This window comes from Tetrao urogallus (genome assembly GCF_951394365.1).
Source record: "Tetrao urogallus genome assembly, chromosome: 2".
NCBI lineage: Eukaryota > Metazoa > Chordata > Aves > Galliformes > Phasianidae > Tetrao > Tetrao urogallus.
Window position 1 is genome coordinate 54199082 of NC_136814.1, and position 17386 is coordinate 54216467.

Below are 17386 nucleotides of genomic sequence, written 5' to 3' on the forward strand. Positions count from 1 at the left end.
TGGCTTGTCATAAGTAGCTTTATGAAATGCATGTGTCCAGTTTGTCTAAAGAGCAGTTTCTTTACCAAAAGCTCTTGCAAGGGATATAAAGTAAGGGAGTCATAAAAGAGAATCAACAGTCAAGCAACCATAGATGTATTAAATCTTGAAAACTACAAATATTTCCTGACATCTAAGAAAAAATTCTTTAGTGCAGTGTAGAATGCCGTTCTGCTTTATTTTGCATAAACAAATAAATTAAAACCACAATAGATATCTTGATCTGACTAAAAATAGGTTGATTTAATTAGCAACATGGCTTTTGTATTGTATCTTGAGAATGATAATATGCAATCTTAATTTGTTCCAGTTTCAAATAGTTTTTAATATTTCCTTTAAGGAGCACAATAATTACTTGTACATTTGAAAAAAATAATAATAATGTAGCAAATGGATATCTTGCAAAAGCTGCAGCCTACATTAGGTAGAAAATTGACAACTGTGCCAGAATCCCAGAGTCTGTACCTCTTTTGCTGAAGCATCTATGCATTCATAAGAAAATGGCATGCATATCTCTTCATTATATTTGTACTCCCATTTGTAATGGGTAAAAGCAAAAGAGAAGAAGGGGGTAGGCAACACTGGCAAAGTTGTTTGTCTCATTTCTATTTTATTTATGATGCTGACCTAATTTAGACATGTTTTTCCATTATAATATCAATTTACCAATTCCTTATGAATCGATCAGAAATCTTCACGTTCAAGAGTGAGCTGTGGCTGATTTGTAAAGGGGAAAGAATTCATGATTTGAGTTCAAAGCTTTCTAATGTGAACGTGAAGTGATCTTTCATCCTGGCTTTGAGATCAGCATTTACCTAAATGCACTGGAAAAAAAAGTCTCATGTCAATAGAAATAATCCTGTTAATTTATCGTAGAAACATAGAATGGTTTGGGTTTGAAGAGAACTTTAAGATCATCTAGTTCCAACCCCTCTGCTATAGGCAGAGACATCTCTCTCTAGGCCAGGTTGCTCAAAGTCCCATCCAGCCTGGGTGGAACTTTTGTTCCTGCTTTTGCGAGTGCGATGTATGAACTAGGGGACAAAATGAATGACAGCAGACAGCTGAATGTGAACTTTGAAGATTTAAGGATGTGATTTCATTGTAAGGAAAGACTGTGGTTTTTCATGTTTTATCTGGTGCTTTCTGACAATACTTGTGTTGGTCTGTACGATTTGACATAGGTGGCAGAACCCCAAAGGCACTTTTCTAATAACATGTTCTGCTTGGCTGTTCTTTCAGCATTTCGAAGTTTGAAGAACGGTGCTGTTTTCTGTATGTGCTGCACAATTCCGATGACTTTCAAATCTATTTCTGCACGGAAGTTCATTGTAGAAGGTGTGTCACAGTTATTTCAAAAACCACTCTATGCTGAGGTATGCAGTGTCTGTATGTACAGCAGGGACTGTTTCAGAACTGTGGTTAGAGTTGGTGACAAGTGAGGATGCTCAAATCATCTTGTATGTGAAAGCATAGTACTCCCCCAGAGATGCATGAACTTTAGAGGGTCAAAACACAAATTCAGACAAATAATAGAAATGCATAATTACAAACTTTTTTTTTTTTTTCTTTTTTTTTTCAACAAATCTTGGGGTATTATTTCTCTATATTTGTCATATTAGGGCTTATTACAAGTATGTGTTTTCCCCAGTTGAACAAAGCAGCCTAAACTTACAAATAGATTTTCTGCAGTGGCACTGTTTGGGGTAATAACGGTCCAGGAGAGCTAGTGACGGTTTTTGCTTTACTGTAGTTAAAATTTTATTTCTCATCACAAACAAACAACCTTGATGTCCTGTATGTTACTATCATGATTACATAAGTATGATCGTATAAATAGCCCTCCAACAAAGTTGGCAAGTGTTTGTTGCACAAAGTTTCTTACCTGCTCTATGCTGTGCTTCTGCTCTGTAAGCTTGAGGTCTAAAATCTTGAATTAGTCCCAAAGGCATTCCTGGAGAAGATGTCTTGTATATTTGTACTTAAAAAAGCTGCAGCCATACCGAACATTACTGTGTTGCTTCAAGGTAATGAACATGACTACCTCAAAGATTAGTCCCTACCTTGTCTTCTCATCAATTCTAGTCTGCATAAGTTCTTCTACCATTTTTCTTCCCATTCATGTTTTGTCATTACTCGGAAGATAAGACAGAAGTGTGCTTTCAAAGAAGGACAAGCCATAAGTAATAGTAATACCTTCATTCATTCATTCTTTTATTTATTTATTTGTTTGTTTGTTTGTTTATTTTGCAGACAAGCTAACTTTTACACACAATTTTTGCTTATTAAAATCTTCTGGTTCATTCAACGCTTTAGTGAGATGCATTCCTGATATCCCCATGCAGTCTTGAGTATGTGGTTGCATTTTTTTTATATTTTGTTTTACTTGCTTTCAAAAGGTTTTTTGACATGGTGAACAGCATCACTGAAGAAATAGGGAAGTCTACAGAGGAAGGAGAATGTGATGGAGACTCCCTGGAGGTAGTTATTTATTTTAGCTTATTTTCAAAGCATCATTTCAACTATTTTGAGTTTCTAGTAGCTTGACTGAAGGAAGTAAAATTACTCATCCCTTCACTGGAAGAAGTCAGACAAAAATAGATGACAAAATTTTGTAAACTGTAATCTTTATAAGTTAATGATTTGTCGTAATGCTCATTTCTAGGTTTTATAACCAGCTTGTATTTCAGTTATCTTACTCGCTTGAGGAAGTGCTCAACCCAAGCTCTCAATAATTGCACATTATTACAGAGTGATTCTCGCTATAGTTACTTCAGGGTGTAGTCACAGTCAGGCAATATTAGCATCTGTTTAAATCTGAAAGGTTGTTGTCTATTTCATGCATCACTGCAATTGTGTACAATTACGTTATTGGCAGGACATCTGCACAACAAACAAGGATGTAATTGTGGTAGGGGAAGGCTTGTGCATGCTAGTTACAATACGTATGGGCAAACATGGCAATGAACTGCAAAAACAAATCAGATGATCGTGTTGGTGTGCTGCTGGGAGTCAGTCATTCTTGCCTTAGCTCTCTAATGCACACTGAATCTTAGAATCATAGAATTACGGAATCATAGAATGGCCTGGGTTGAAAAGGACCTCAAAGATCATCTAGTTTCAACCCCGCTGCCTTGGGCAGGGTTGCCATCCACTAGACCAGTCTGCATCCATCCTGGCCTTGAATGCATCCAGGGGTGCCCTGCTCCTGCTCTCTCACGCATTAGCCAAGTCACAGCTTGCACAGTATGCGATCACTTGCTGTATTCTCATCTTGATTTTCTCTGTGATCGTACACATAGTTGAGATGTGAATAGAAGGCCGTTAGGTGTAATGCAGTACTTGGTGTTTAGACAGTCTTTTAGGTGGCAGGAAACAGGGCAAAATATTTAGGACTGTGTACTAAAGTTGTAGAGACAACCAAAACTAACTGAAAAAGTCAGTATTGTGTAATGAATCCAGCTCTCTGTTCCAGTTTCCATGTTGGTGTTTTCATAATACATCTCAAATTGGAGATGGGACAAATAGAAACCTCTAGAGAGGGTTGTGGGATAGTAAAATGCCCCAAAATGAGAAACCATGGGTACCTAATAGGTTTATTTTAGCAAGAAAAAAAGCAGAGGGTCACGTGTTTACAGGGTGTAAGTATCTTTACAAGGAAAACTGCTGAATATTAATAGATTCTTTACTAAAAGAAAAATATAATGAAATAAAGAAATAAGTTAGAATTAGAGGCATGACTTTACCCTGAGAGTAATTAACTGTTCAAACATTACTAAAAGAAGTAGCGGATTCTCTATATCTCAGCATAAGCTCCTGGGCTAAGCATGAGAGCAAGGAAGTGAAATTATGTCTGTGTTACACAAGAGGACAGATGAGATAATTGAATGACTATTTCTGGATTGCCCTTAAACTCTTTGAAATTTTAATTCAGCTGAAACTGTGTAACTATGCACTGCTATAATGACTAACCTTCATTGGCACACTTTGCTGTCTGACCTGGCCAGGTTAGTTTTGTTGGTTTTGGAAGATGTGGTCAGGTCAGGATAGTGTCTGGGATAAACTGTGTCCTGCCTTGATTTGTGTGTCTGTGGAAGCTGAAGTTTTCAGCTGGGTGCAGAGTGCCCTCTGTTGTCTTCCACTGCCTTTTCATGGCCTGCCAGCAGAGCTGCAAGTGCTATTAAAAGATACGAGTGTAACGAGTGTTCTATGAAGAACAGGTAACAACTAGCTCAGCTTTTCTTACACTTACCTGGAATGGCTGCCTTAGAAGCTGAGGCTTTCCATAAATTCAGCGGAGAGATATAAGCACGTTGGTACCATATCCAAGTTGCCGTCTTGAAGTGTTTTTCCACTTCTCCGTGGTCCACAGAAAGGGACTAGTATGCTAGATGCCGTTGTTGTGCATAGAGTCAGATTAATTAAATCTTATCCCTCTGTTTCATTCATGTTTGTTTTCAGTATGACTATGAGTATGATGAAAATGGCGAGCGAGTCGTTCTGGGGAAAGGAACTTATGGCATTGTGTATGCAGGACGAGATTTGAGTAATCAAGTCAGAATTGCTATTAAAGAAATCCCAGAGAGAGATAGCAGGTATAGTAACTGAATCTTGTTCCAAATTTTGTGCATTATGTGCTCTCATTAAGCAATTGAGTGAACCAGTTTGCTGATCAAGAAATATCTCATCTACAATGCTGCCAATAAATTGTGGTATGAAATGATATTCTCTACCTCTCTAAGTAGACATATCCAAACTGTGGAATCATTTATGGTTGCAACAACTGAGAATTTGCTTTCTGGTTTTTGGCATGTGTGGTTTGTAACATTTTTTCTTTCCAAAAGAAACGTAAAACAGAACCTCCCTCAAATGCCTTATGAAAGCCCCATCTTCTTTACGTGTATAAGCACGTTCTTATAAAAGAACTTTTGAATTTCATAATTGGCAGAATTCTTTTAAACTCTGATCCTGAATTGTTGATAAAGACATTTTCTTTTGCTATTCGTGCATGTTTTGTTAGAAAGCTCCTTAACACTAGAATGTGGAATGATCTTTTTGCCCACACTTGGCAACACAGTGACTTTGTACGTATAATACCCCACCTCATCTATAAAAGTTACCATGTAAAGGCCAGATGTGTGATCCCCATTGCAGTTGCATATCCTGAAGTTTGTTGTGTGTGGCTTCTTGAATATATAATTTCCACAAATATTTTGAGAAGTCTAAACATGATTTTTTTTTTCCAAGTGGAACTGAGTTTACAAAAAAAAAAAAAAAAAAAAAAAAAAAAAAAAAAAAAAAAAAGCAGTGAATTATTTCTTTTACTCTGTGGTGATTATAACCACCAATGCCAAATGTGTTTAACAGATAATATTGTATTCATAGTACATCAGAGTAAATGTGTTTCCCAGGACCTAAAATAGAACTAAACAACTACATTAAACTCCAGACTTTCTTCCTGAAGCTCAATATTGTATAAATTCTTTAATTTCTTTCTAGATACTCCCAACCTCTGCATGAAGAAATAGCCTTGCATAAGCATCTCAAACACAAGAACATTGTCCAGTATTTGGGGTCTCTTAGCGAGAATGGTTTCATTAAGATATTCATGGAGCAGGTGCCTGGTGGTAAGTTATGGAGGCTGGCTTGGTACCTGGTTTGTTTCTTAAGGTTTTAAAAATAAAAGAACCATCACACTGCACTAAGATACACCATATTTCCATGAAACATCCTTTAGTTTCTCTTTCATGAATTAATGAGGAAAAAAAAACAAACCTGTAAGGGTTTTCAAAGCATTTGAATCCTTTTGATCAGGGTTTAGGTAGGACGTGCTTCAGATACAGCTCAGATCATTGCTGTGGCAGGTGATCAGCAGCCATCCTACTAAGGAATGCTGTATGTAGTTAGCCTTAGGTAGCTGAGCCCCCTTCAAGTATGGAACACAAGAGGATTGTGGCTGGTGATTGTTGCTTCTGTTTGATAAGGAAGAACCTACAGCAGCCAGACGTAATAAAAACCTCTTTTGCTAGATTTGGCTTTTTGAGAAGCTGTGGATTCTGAGTATATAAATAGGTGAAAGGTGCATGTGAACACCAGGCCTTTCTGCTGTTTCACAACAAAGCTCTTGAGCAACTTCTCCCCAGGCATAAGAGAGAGATGAGCCCATTTGTTGCACAGTTTCCAGTCTGCCTGCTTGAGAGAGCATGTATTTCTGTGCTGCAGCTAAAACCTGTGGAGATACTTACTCTCTTTTTAATTAGTGAGGCAGGTGATGATGCAAGAAAGTATTTCCAGGAGAGCTCTTTGGTTATAGAAGAGGTACCTACACTTATTTTGGATTGCTCCTTGTTACTTTGTTTATCCTTTGGGAAAAAGGTAGGGTTTAATTTGGTTTTGCTCTCATTTTTTTTCCCTCTCCAAATTTACAGGCAGTCTTTCTGCTCTTCTACGATCAAAATGGGGACCATTAAAAAATAATGAGCAGACAATTGGCTTTTACACTAAGCAGATTCTCGAAGGATTAAAATACCTCCACGATAATCAAATAGTGCATCGAGACATAAAGGTGAGAATCTGCTGAGCTTAAGCCTGGTGGTGTAACTATATAAACTATTTATTTGTTCTGTAATTTAAAAGCTTTTTCCTGAAAGCTATTCATTGTCACAGACCTTCTCTGCTATTCCATGGGTTAGGTAAGTGAGCTGTTGTAATTCAAATCTGCACGAACAGAGTGTTTTGTTTTGTTCAGGAAAACTGACAGAGATGCATCAAATGTGAGAAAGCATGTATTTTTGCTTCTATTTTCAATGATATGATTGAGCTTTCATACAAACATATCAGAAATAACAAAGACTGTGAGTGGGGATATCAGCAGCTTATTTTCCAAGGAGATTCTAGACTTGCAAAGGTGTTTTTTTTTGTTGTTGTTGTTGTTGTTCTTTTTCTTAAGATGTTTTTCATAGTACTATTTAAACGGATTCATGTAGATGGAGATGGTCACTTTGCAAAGAAGTTTCTGATAATGGCATTACATAAGGCAGGATTGCAATTGATTACTCATTCATCATATGCTAAAGAGCCTAAGGAAGTAGTTTTTGCTTACAAAAGAGTGCATTCTAGAAATAGGTGATGCAAGAAGTCTTGAGATGAATGGAAAAAAATAATTACTCTGAATGTTTTGTTCCTCAGGGTGATAACGTGCTTATCAACACTTACAGTGGAGTGTTAAAAATTTCGGACTTTGGAACTTCAAAGAGACTCGCGGGAATCAACCCTTGTACTGAAACTTTCACTGGTATGTTTCCAGAAGAGATTCTTTCCTCACTCCAGCTGTGAGCATAGGGTCAGATTCCATAGCCACTTAACTTTCATTGGCTTAAGATCAATATGGAAGGTCGCTGCTAGAACATGCTCATTTAAGGTATAGTTAATTGTGAGCTGTGTACCGTTCAGAGAGAATACTGTTTTAGAAGTTCAGTTTGAGACACAGCATTCCTCTACAACAGAAGAGCACTGTCTTTCCTCTGTCATATTTGAGTGTCTCTTATGTGCACATGGCTTCTTGTGCTGACCTAGAGGTAACAGTTTTTTCCTTCTGTTGCTGGGTTGGATATCCTGGCATCTAGTACAAGGCCTGTCATTAACTTAATCCTCTTTCTGCTTGATAATTCAATTTGGATTTACTGTGGTGCCACTGCAGGATTTAAATGGTTGCTCCAGATGAAAAATGACCATTATTTTAATTCTTTCCTTGTTAAATTTCTGTTCTGAATGCAACAGAATGCAGAATGCTGTCAGGATGATTCCCTTCAGAAAAAGCGTTCATAACGCATGCTGAGTTCCCTACTACTCAATTCAGAGTAATCTTCCTTATTTTATTCTTAATCTACGCATAGAACAGAGTAAAAATAATATAATCTTCTGTGGACATTGAAAAGAGATATTGTCAGATTAGTACATGATATCAGATGCTTTTAGCACAGGTAATATTTTGATTAGTATTTTAAGTTTCATGTCGAATGCATCTGGAAACTTCTAATTCTTGTTTTGAACAATAAAGTACTTCTGTTAACTCTCCTGATATCATCCACTGCCCTCTTATTTTGCTTGTCTTATGTAGATATTTGTATTTTTTATGCACCTAAATAACAAAGATGGATGTGTTTTAAACAGGTACCCTTCAGTATATGGCACCAGAAATAATTGACAAAGGGCCACGTGGTTATGGGAAGGCTGCGGACATCTGGTCTTTGGGATGCACGATAATTGAGATGGCTACAGGGAAACCCCCATTTTATGAACTGGGAGAACCACAAGCAGCTATGTTTAAGGTCAGACATCTTCCTTGTATGTCTCATGCTGGTTTTTATAAACACAGGAAATCTTGTGACTGTTTTGGAAAGGCTGGGATTGGAAGGAAGAAAAGATAAAGAAAATACTTGGGTAATGAGGATGCTAAGAAGAATGAGCTGATTCATCTGAGTGCGAGTGTGGGGTAGTTTTGAAGACAGTAATGGAGCAGCTATTCACAAAGAAAAAAAAAAAAAAAAAGGCTGGGAAAAGCAGTTCCAAGTTCTCTGCTTTGCTAAGCTTCTCTTGGGAATTGTATTTTTAAATGTAACAGAATAATCACATAGTTTGTAGTAATTTTGTTCCCTGAATTAATCAAGTACTTACACAAAGATAATATGAAAACTCAATATGGAACTTTTACTATCCGAAAACATTTTGATCATAAAATCATAGAATGATTTGGGTTGGAAAGGACCTTTAAGATCATCTAGTTCCAATCCACTGCTGTAGGCAAGGATACCTCCCTGTAGACCAGGTTGCTCAAAGTGCCATCCAGCCTGGCCTTGAATGCTTCCAGGGAGGGGGGCATTCACAACCTTACTGGACAACCTGTTCCAGCTTCTCACCACCCTCATGTTGTTATTTAGTATTAGAGAAAATAATAACGCAAGCTATTGTTCTTTTTTTGTTCTCCCTCTATTTATGCCAGGTGGGAATGTTTAAAATCCACCCAGAGATTCCTGAGTCCATGTCTGCAGAAGCCAAGTCGTTCATACTGCGTTGCTTTGAACCAGATCCTGATAAACGAGCTTTTGCTCATGAGCTCCTCGTAGATGAATTCTTGAAGGTTTCAAGCAAAAAAAGAAAATCCCCATCAAAACTCTCGGGTAAGGAATTTCTGTCTCATAAATGGCATTGTTGCCTAAAACTGGTGTTTCAGTCTTTAAGATGAAGACGGAAGATCTCCATCTCAGGTGAATGTTCAGTTGTAACCTTTTGTTCCAGCTGCAGAAAGACTGTTATAGCCAAATTCTGCTAATGTGTTGTCGGAGGTGATTTATATAAATATGTCTAATAAGGTTTAAGAATAAAATTAGAATGGTTTCATTTAAAAGGGTAAAAGATTGAGTCCAGCTGTTTAAACTACTTGGAGACTGACCTGAAACATGTCGTTAAGAGTCATTTTGATAATGCTCTTTAAACACTGATAGGCATGGGGTGTCAGCTCCTCCTTCCTCTCAGTTCCAATGTCAAACTACCAGTCGGTAAAGAAGCTTTTGCTAATGTCTAGTCTGAGCCTCCCATGGTGCAACTTTGAGCTATTGCCACATATCTTGTCACTTGGTACCAGGGAGGAAAGATAAGCAGTTCCCTCTTTACTACTCCTAGAAGTTTTTATCTGTTTGTTTATTTTATTTATTAAAAATCTGTGTATGTTTTCATTCAAAGAATGTTTCCAGAGAGTGCATTTTATATAATGTTATAGCATAATATTGAGCCTCAGGAGTGTTTTATATGAGCAAAATGATCTTTGTCCATAGCAATCTGTATAATTTTTTTTATACACTCATTTCCTGCAGTGTTCTAAATTATGGAATGTAACTAAGGAGCTTTGAGAAGTTGAATTAGGGCTTTATGTATGTTATGTTTGCATATATGAAAAATATCCTCTATATAATTTGAGCATTATACCAAAAAGAAGAAAAAATACCATGTAAAGAGATGGTATTGGATGAGGACTTTTCACATACTTGGTTTCTTGGTTTTTTTTGGATTCAAATTCATTTTAAATGGCAATAAATCATAGTTTTGAAGTAAGAATTGCAGCTAGGAGCATCCAGCTAGTCCATAAAAATTAGAAGTGAGTGCTTTCTTTTCTGTGTTGTTTTAGCATTGTAACTCTTTTCTTTACCTTTCTCCCACAGTTCTTTCAGCTAACACAAATGGTGAGTTTCAACATACTTTCTTAATCAGAGCATAAGTATGCAGATACAGTGATTATAACTTGTTCTGGTATAATTTCTCACATTAAATCCTTGCAAAGAGAGGTGGGCACAACTGTGAAAATAAGTGACCCTTCTCTATTAGAAAACTCTAATTCACTGCGCAAAATAAAAATACTGCGGTGCTGCCTTGGCTGAACTGTCTAGGCAGGTGGGTGATGTGGGCTTGAAAAACGGGGTTATTATTTGTTACAGGACCCCTTAGTAGGAATCGGAACAGAAAACAAAAGGGCTGCTTTGTTTTAACAGAGCCAAGGTTTGTGGAGAAGGATATGTAGAATTTAAATTATTAGAATGTGGGTGTGTGGCTTAACCTATAGAAATGCTGTTACTGATCAGAGTGCATACTAATGATACGTGATGGACATTCACTCCAGTGTCAGTGTTCTGGAAATGAGTTTGCAAAGAGCCCAGTGTTTCCGTATCTGAATAACATTTTCAATAAAAATGTAGCTGAAGATAGAATCACAGAATGGCCTGGGTTGGAAGGGACCTCAAGGATCATGAATCTCCACCCTCTGTTTCTTTTTTGTTTTTTGTTTCTTTTTTAATTTTTATTTTTATTTAATATTTTGTATTGATGGTGGGGAAGGCAGTCAGAATTTCTGCTTTTCTGAAAGAACAACCTTCTTTGCTTCAGGACTGTGTTGGTGCTATTAAATTTTGATTTCTAAATATCCTTTAATAGAGTATCTTCGGAGCATATCCTTACCTGTTCCTGTTCTGGTGGAAGACACAAGTAGTAGCAGTGAATATGGCTCTGTCTCACCTGATACAGAGTTGAAAATTGATCCATTCTCTTTCAAAACAAGAGCAAAATCCTGTGGAGAAAAAGATGGGAAGGGAATCCGGTCCCTTTTTCTGAGGTAAAGTACTGCTATCCAGCATTAATGTTACCTAGTAGATTAGGAACTACTGCATTGTGATTGTATTTTATGAAGTTTCTGAGTGCCTGTTCTTCAGCATCCCAGATGAAAATTTTGAGGATCACAGTGCACCTCCTTCACCTGAAGAGAAGGATTCTGGATTTTTCATGCTGAAGAAGGATAGTGAGAGGAGAGCTACCCTTCACAGAATATTGACTGAGGACCAAGAGAAGGTGGTGAGGAACTTGATGGAAGCTTTGGCTCAGGTAAAGCAATGTCAAGAGGCAGTCAAAAATAAATAAGTAAAAAAATAAAAATGATGCAGTTTGAAGACTACAATTACTTGAAAATTTCAAATCTATGCATAATAATAAAAAAATCCCACTTAATTAAACTAGAAAGCATGTACAGTGTAAGCTTTCACAGTTTATTGCTTTATTAAGGCTAATAAAAACAGGCTCTGATGTTATGTTTATCCTACTTTAGATATGCTGTTTCTGCTGTTCATAAATATGATTTGAACACCCTGATACTAGTTTTTGTGAGTTCCATCTTTTAGCTGTTGAGTTTGATGGAGAAAGAGCTGGATCTTTTGATCTGCTCTGGTCTTAGGTTACTGTATAGAAAAGAGTAGAGCTATTGATACACCATTGTCTTCCAGCCAACAGCCTTAAAAGGAGGAAGACAGAAGTAATCAGGAAATAAATGTGCCTCTTTCTCACAGTGATTGGAGCCACACATGGAGGGGAGGGAGGATGGAGTACAGTAGTGGGAGATACAGCAAAATAATTGCAGAATGACCTTTTGGTGCTGCTTTGTGGCAATGATTCATTATGATGTATCAGCTCAGGATGACACCAAATAAATTACAGATCATCACCACACTGTTAGATGTTGCAACACAGAAATTGGATGACAGGTTTTTTTGTTCTTTTTGTAATGTGTGTTAGTAGTTAATTGACTCACTTAATTTTTAAGGCTGTGTATTGCTAGTCTAAAACATGTTTGTGTAAAATGTGGCAAGTCATCTTTTAAAAAAAGGACTCTTAGGGAAAACAATGCAAATAATAGGATTCTTATGCGTGTAGCACAGCTAATGTAATTGGAAATTGTTACTATACAGAAAAAATGCTTCTAACTCATGGAGGAAAGTGAAGGTAGGGGAAATCACAGCAGTTGTCCTGGTAACTATATGCTATACAAAGTGTTAAAATAAAAGGCAACAAGAGAGATGCTAGCGATCCATGCTGTGTTACATACAGGATCTGCTGTAACACAACACAGTTGTTAGCATGCGTATGAAAGTAATAATCAAAGAGATTGTGAGAAGTTGAAATAGCCACAAAATCCAAAGAAGGTGCTTACTTCACATATCTTCTCCTGTAGTTCCCACCAAATGTTGATGGGGGAATAACAGTGTTCCTCAAGTGAGTTGGAACAGCACAAGAAAGGATCCAGGGAATGTAGTTGTAGTGTCAGAGTTCAAAGCCCAGCTGGGTGGGAACATCAGCACTTCAGAAGAGTGCAGAACTTTGACTCCCAAACACAGTTTTCTGTCTCAGTTTTGTGCCTTGTCAAAGAGCAGAAAACTTACTCAAACCACCAGAAAGCAGTGGTAACTGCAGTTAAGGGGAAGCTGATCTGGATTCCTGTTATATGCTGCTTAAAAGCGAGAAAGTACCAATAGAAGCCTGACCCGCTTGTTAGGCTTTGTCAGGATTTAGGCTTTGATAGCACTTCTCCCTTCACAAGAAGTTCTTATATGAATAATTTCAACAAAACAGTCTCTGTGGGTGAGGGCTATGGCAAGAGAATGACCCTCCCCAAAGTAAACCTCTGTTTCTAATTAGGGAGCCATACTGGTTACCATGTCCCCAAGGTGCCGTTGATGGACTTGGAACCTTCTAATTCAAGGGCTGCAGTGTGTTCCGTGTCCACCTATTTATCCTAAAGGCTGTTAATTATTTCCAGGAAAAGGAGACCAATTACTGCAGGACAGAGGGAGGAGTCCATTTCAGTATAGACAACAGTCAGGTGAATTTTCCAAATCAGAGCAAATCAAAATCAGAAGGTAGAATTTTTCTCAGAGATGGGCTGCTTTAGTCAGTAAGATGTTTAATTGCTGTAGAGATTTTTTTGTTTTTACCTTCCCCCACCAGCCAAATCATCTTGTTTTCATCCAGATCAGAATTAATTAACAGTCAAAGACTAGTTAACAAATTATGCAAACAGGGTTCTTGACATATCCAGCTATAACATTCATGGCTTAAAACTAACAAACATAAGGGAACCAAACACAGAATGTCCTTCTGTTACAGAAACCAATGCTAGAAATCTTCAGTTTCTGTAAGTACTTCAGTTCATTTCGAAAAGGTGTTTAATGCTGCATGCTGACCAAGTAATGAGGTTTTCTATCTCTGACTTAATTTTAAGGTTTGAAAATTAAATTTATATTCCATATTATATTATATTGGAGAGTAAATAAAATCTTCTGCTTCCTAGTTATTCATGGTCTTTATTCTGATGAATACTTTTGAGCTTTCTTGCTATTTTTGTAGCATATGCAAAAACACAGTAAGTTTTAAAGATAGGCACTAGACTTTGTCATAGAGAAGGGAGAGATTTGTAGATTTGCTTTAATAAACAGCTAAGTGTGAAAGTTCTGTAGAAAAGGAAATGATGTAGAAAGGAATTAGTATTTTTCCAAACCTCCTCTGTAACCTTGACTAATTCCTTCTTTTAAATGCAGTGGTGGGATTTTTCATGTTGTCTTTCAGAGGCATTCTGAAAAGTACGTGGTTGTTTTGTTTTGTTTTGTTTTTAATTGCAATTTTAATTTAATTGCAAAATTGGTGTGCACATATAGCATATACACATACGTAATATGCACATATACTTCAGCAACTACTGTAAAATAAAGTCAGGTACTTTCTGGGCAGTAGTCTGCATTTGCAGGGAACTCAGTGGTACAGTTGTGTTTACACAGCCACTGTACGTGACCTACAGTTGCACTTTTGCCTTAACTATAGCATCAGTTTCCAAAAATCATATTGCCAACTAACATTATTGGCTGAAGGCCCTCTGGGTGTACATTTCAAAAGATGGTTATAAAAACTATTTCCTTTCCTCTCTGTTCTTCTTCCAGGGAGCTGAAGAGCCCAAGCTAAAATGGGAACATATTACAACGCTTGTTTCCAGCCTCAGAGAGTTTGTACGGTCCACTGATCGTAAAATCATTGCAACCACTCTTTCAAAACTGAAACTGGAGTTAGACTTTGACAGCCACGGTATCAGTCAAGTGCAGCTTGTGCTGTTTGGTTTTCAAGATGCTGTAAGTTGTCATTTTTACTAAATGTTTTGCATGGGAAGACTGCAAAAATCTAGAAAACAGAAGTAAATGAAACTTTCTTAACTTCCCTCCAGAATTTCAGAAACAGTAATGTGTGAGAACTTTGATCTTGTAATAACGAGAAAAACAACCCACAGCCATGATTGGGTTTGGTTGCTGCGGGACTGTTGGCAGGTCGCAAATGTCGAACGTAGCTGTTGAAATTTTGTTGATTAAAGAATCTTCATTCAGCACAGTTGCATAAGCTTTGTCACAGTGCCAAAGCAGAAAAACCTTTTTTAAAAAAATCTCATTTTGTAAGAGTTTCTGGTAAATAAGATTGACACTGACTGTCAAGCAAGTCTTGCATAAATAAATCTCTTGAACTTGCCTTATTTTATAAATTAATGCATTAAGTACTTCCATGGCCTGACATAATATGCTACCTAAATTATACATTTGATCTGAATTCTGACTCTAGAATTTTTGGTTAGCATCAGAATTAGCTGCTAACCAAAGTTAGAAGCTTTTCTTGTCAATCTATAATAAATAGAATAAGAAGGAAGGAAAACAGGTTTTCTTTGTGACAGCAATTAATTCGAAGTTTGTGCTATCCAGCAACGAGCAGCAGCCAAATAGGCATATAAATACCATTTAAATAGCTAGTGTACCAAAAGCAAATTGGTTTTGTTTTCCAGCTGTGTGTTTCAATGTTAGCTCACAAACAATTATGCTTAAAGCTTAAGATGAATAATTTACATGGGAGGAAACAGCTGTGCTGGGCATCTCTATGCAGCCTGAAGTTCTGAAGTGAAAAGTGAAATGACAGCCCTAGTAGGCACTTGAGGTGGATCATTCTTGTCAGCATTTTGACCTTGTGTACTTTGAGAAAGAACAGAGGTGTCAGGAAAGATTGTACAGCATTTAAACTGTTTGTTGCATACACCATAGTGACAACGAAGTAGACTGCCTACCAAAAAAAGCTAATATGCAAAATGAATCTGTAAGAGAGAGCTTTCCTCAAAGGAAAGAAGTCTTCACTCTGAATACTCTTCAGCTCTCCGTTCTCTTTAGCTTCACATCACTTCTGTTCAGACAGCTGAAAGAAATATACGTGTACAAAGGCCAGAAAACCAATTGATGGGAGGAAAGAGTATGAATATCTGCGTTGGGTTTCTGACAGATGTTGTTGGGCATCAGCTGTTTTGTGACAACAGTCAGTTCATGCTCTTTTCTATAAATATTTAATCTTCTTCTGTTACCTTCATTGTTCTAAGTTGCTATTTTTAAGTTACACATTTCTTTCCCCCTACTGTTATTTAGCTAAGAGAACTACTGAAAGGTCAAAGAAAAAAGACTGCTTTGTAATTAGCCAGCCTTTATTTTTTGACATGTTAAATTTCTATAATAGAACTCTCATCCAGATGTGTATCCATCTCAGGTACTTCACAGGCAGGCAAATTGTTAATAGTGAGGGAAAGCATTTCCCTTGTTCTCAGGACTTTTTAACTTTGTAACCTGGGATTACCCTGCTAATATCCAAGATGTCCTCATCAGATCACCCGTGAAAAAAAGTAGTTTTGTGCTACAGTCTGGAAAGCTCAAAGACATTCCTGTGGATTTTTTGTTGTTGTTCTTGACAAAAATGCATTGTGCTTCTTCAGTAGTCGGATAGATAGGCTTAGCTAAAGGCACTGCTGTGGGTAGGAGTTAGCAGGAGGTGCACTGCCTCATCAGGCCGTGGGCAGCCTGGAGGGGGCTGTGGGCAGCCTAAGGCTCTGTGCGCTTCTGCGTAGTGTCCAACTGCCATCTTGTGGCTGCTGAGGACAGAACTGAGGAGACCGAGGTGCTGCGGTGAGCTGAGCTGGCTGCTGGGTGAGAGAAAACTTGTGGGTCAAGATGGGGATTGTTTAAGCAAAGGAGGTGGAGGGACCACGTAGTGCAAAAGTAGTCTGCTACCCGCCAAAACGCAGCACCTTGCGGGCTGCTATAAAGAAAATGAGTTCTATGCCAGCCAGCTTGGTACAGGCACCTACGTCAATTCCTGCCTTGCTGAGCACTGTTGCTTTAGGGCAGTGATAATACGATTAATAACACTTTATTGCCTTCTAAACATGCATAAAAGTTTTCACAAGTGCAACTGTCTCATTGTATGAAGTTAACAGTAGAAGGAAAGAGGTGATGGCACAGCATCAAAATGAAGTCTTCTTAATTTAACTATCTAAACTAATATTAACTATTTTCTAAATCAAGAGGGAGCACTGTCATATTAATTCTTTTATACTTCCTACAGCTATTCTTTAACATAGCGAAGTACTGCTCAGAGCAAGCAGAGAAAATCATACCAAGAAAAGCAACAAGGTTGATTAGGTTAAGTCACAAAGCTTCCACAATATGGTCCTTGGTATTTGTCTTGGGGCTTGCATTTTTTTTCCAGTCAGTCTATGACTGTAAATGTTAAATAAGCTTCAGTACCAGCCATCTGAAAACACCTAACACAGGAACTGTACTTCATTTAGAAAAAACTACAAAATCCTGTCTCTGACGTGTGGTATTGTCAACTTCCACTCTTTTGTTAACAATTTCTTTATTCAGCATCAACATGAAACGGTTTACATCACTTGTTTTGATGCAACATTTATAAGTTCAAACACTTTACAAAATTCTGACAGATATCATAGTGTTATTAATTTGTGGAGGATATGATGGCTGACTTGGATTCTGTGTTGCTAGGTCAATAAAGTTCTCCGAAATCATAACATCAAGCCCCACTGGATGTTTGCATTGGACAACATAATTAGAAAAGCTGTGCAGACAGCAATTACTATTCTGGTCCCAGGTAAGTTAGTTCATACTGC

The 17386-nt window shown here is 37.5% G+C and overlaps 1 protein-coding gene across 1 annotated transcript in view; it reads left to right on the forward strand.

Annotated features, from left to right (window-relative positions):
- Positions 1-17386, forward strand: part of MAP3K5 (mitogen-activated protein kinase kinase kinase 5) — a gene marked incomplete at both ends in the record, with an annotated part of 92810 nt that overhangs the window by 67764 nt on the left and 7660 nt on the right. The window contains 13 exons of the mRNA XM_079550856.1: positions 1282-1377; positions 2439-2520; positions 4501-4634; positions 5539-5666; positions 6468-6604; positions 7228-7333; positions 8212-8369; positions 9041-9218; positions 10257-10277; positions 11023-11200; positions 11298-11466; positions 14346-14531; positions 17262-17367. Coding sequence (XP_079406982.1) covers positions 1282-1377; positions 2439-2520; positions 4501-4634; positions 5539-5666; positions 6468-6604; positions 7228-7333; positions 8212-8369; positions 9041-9218; positions 10257-10277; positions 11023-11200; positions 11298-11466; positions 14346-14531; positions 17262-17367 — 1679 coding nt within the window. The remainder of the gene's footprint in view (positions 1-1281; positions 1378-2438; positions 2521-4500; positions 4635-5538; positions 5667-6467; positions 6605-7227; positions 7334-8211; positions 8370-9040; positions 9219-10256; positions 10278-11022; positions 11201-11297; positions 11467-14345; positions 14532-17261; positions 17368-17386) is intronic.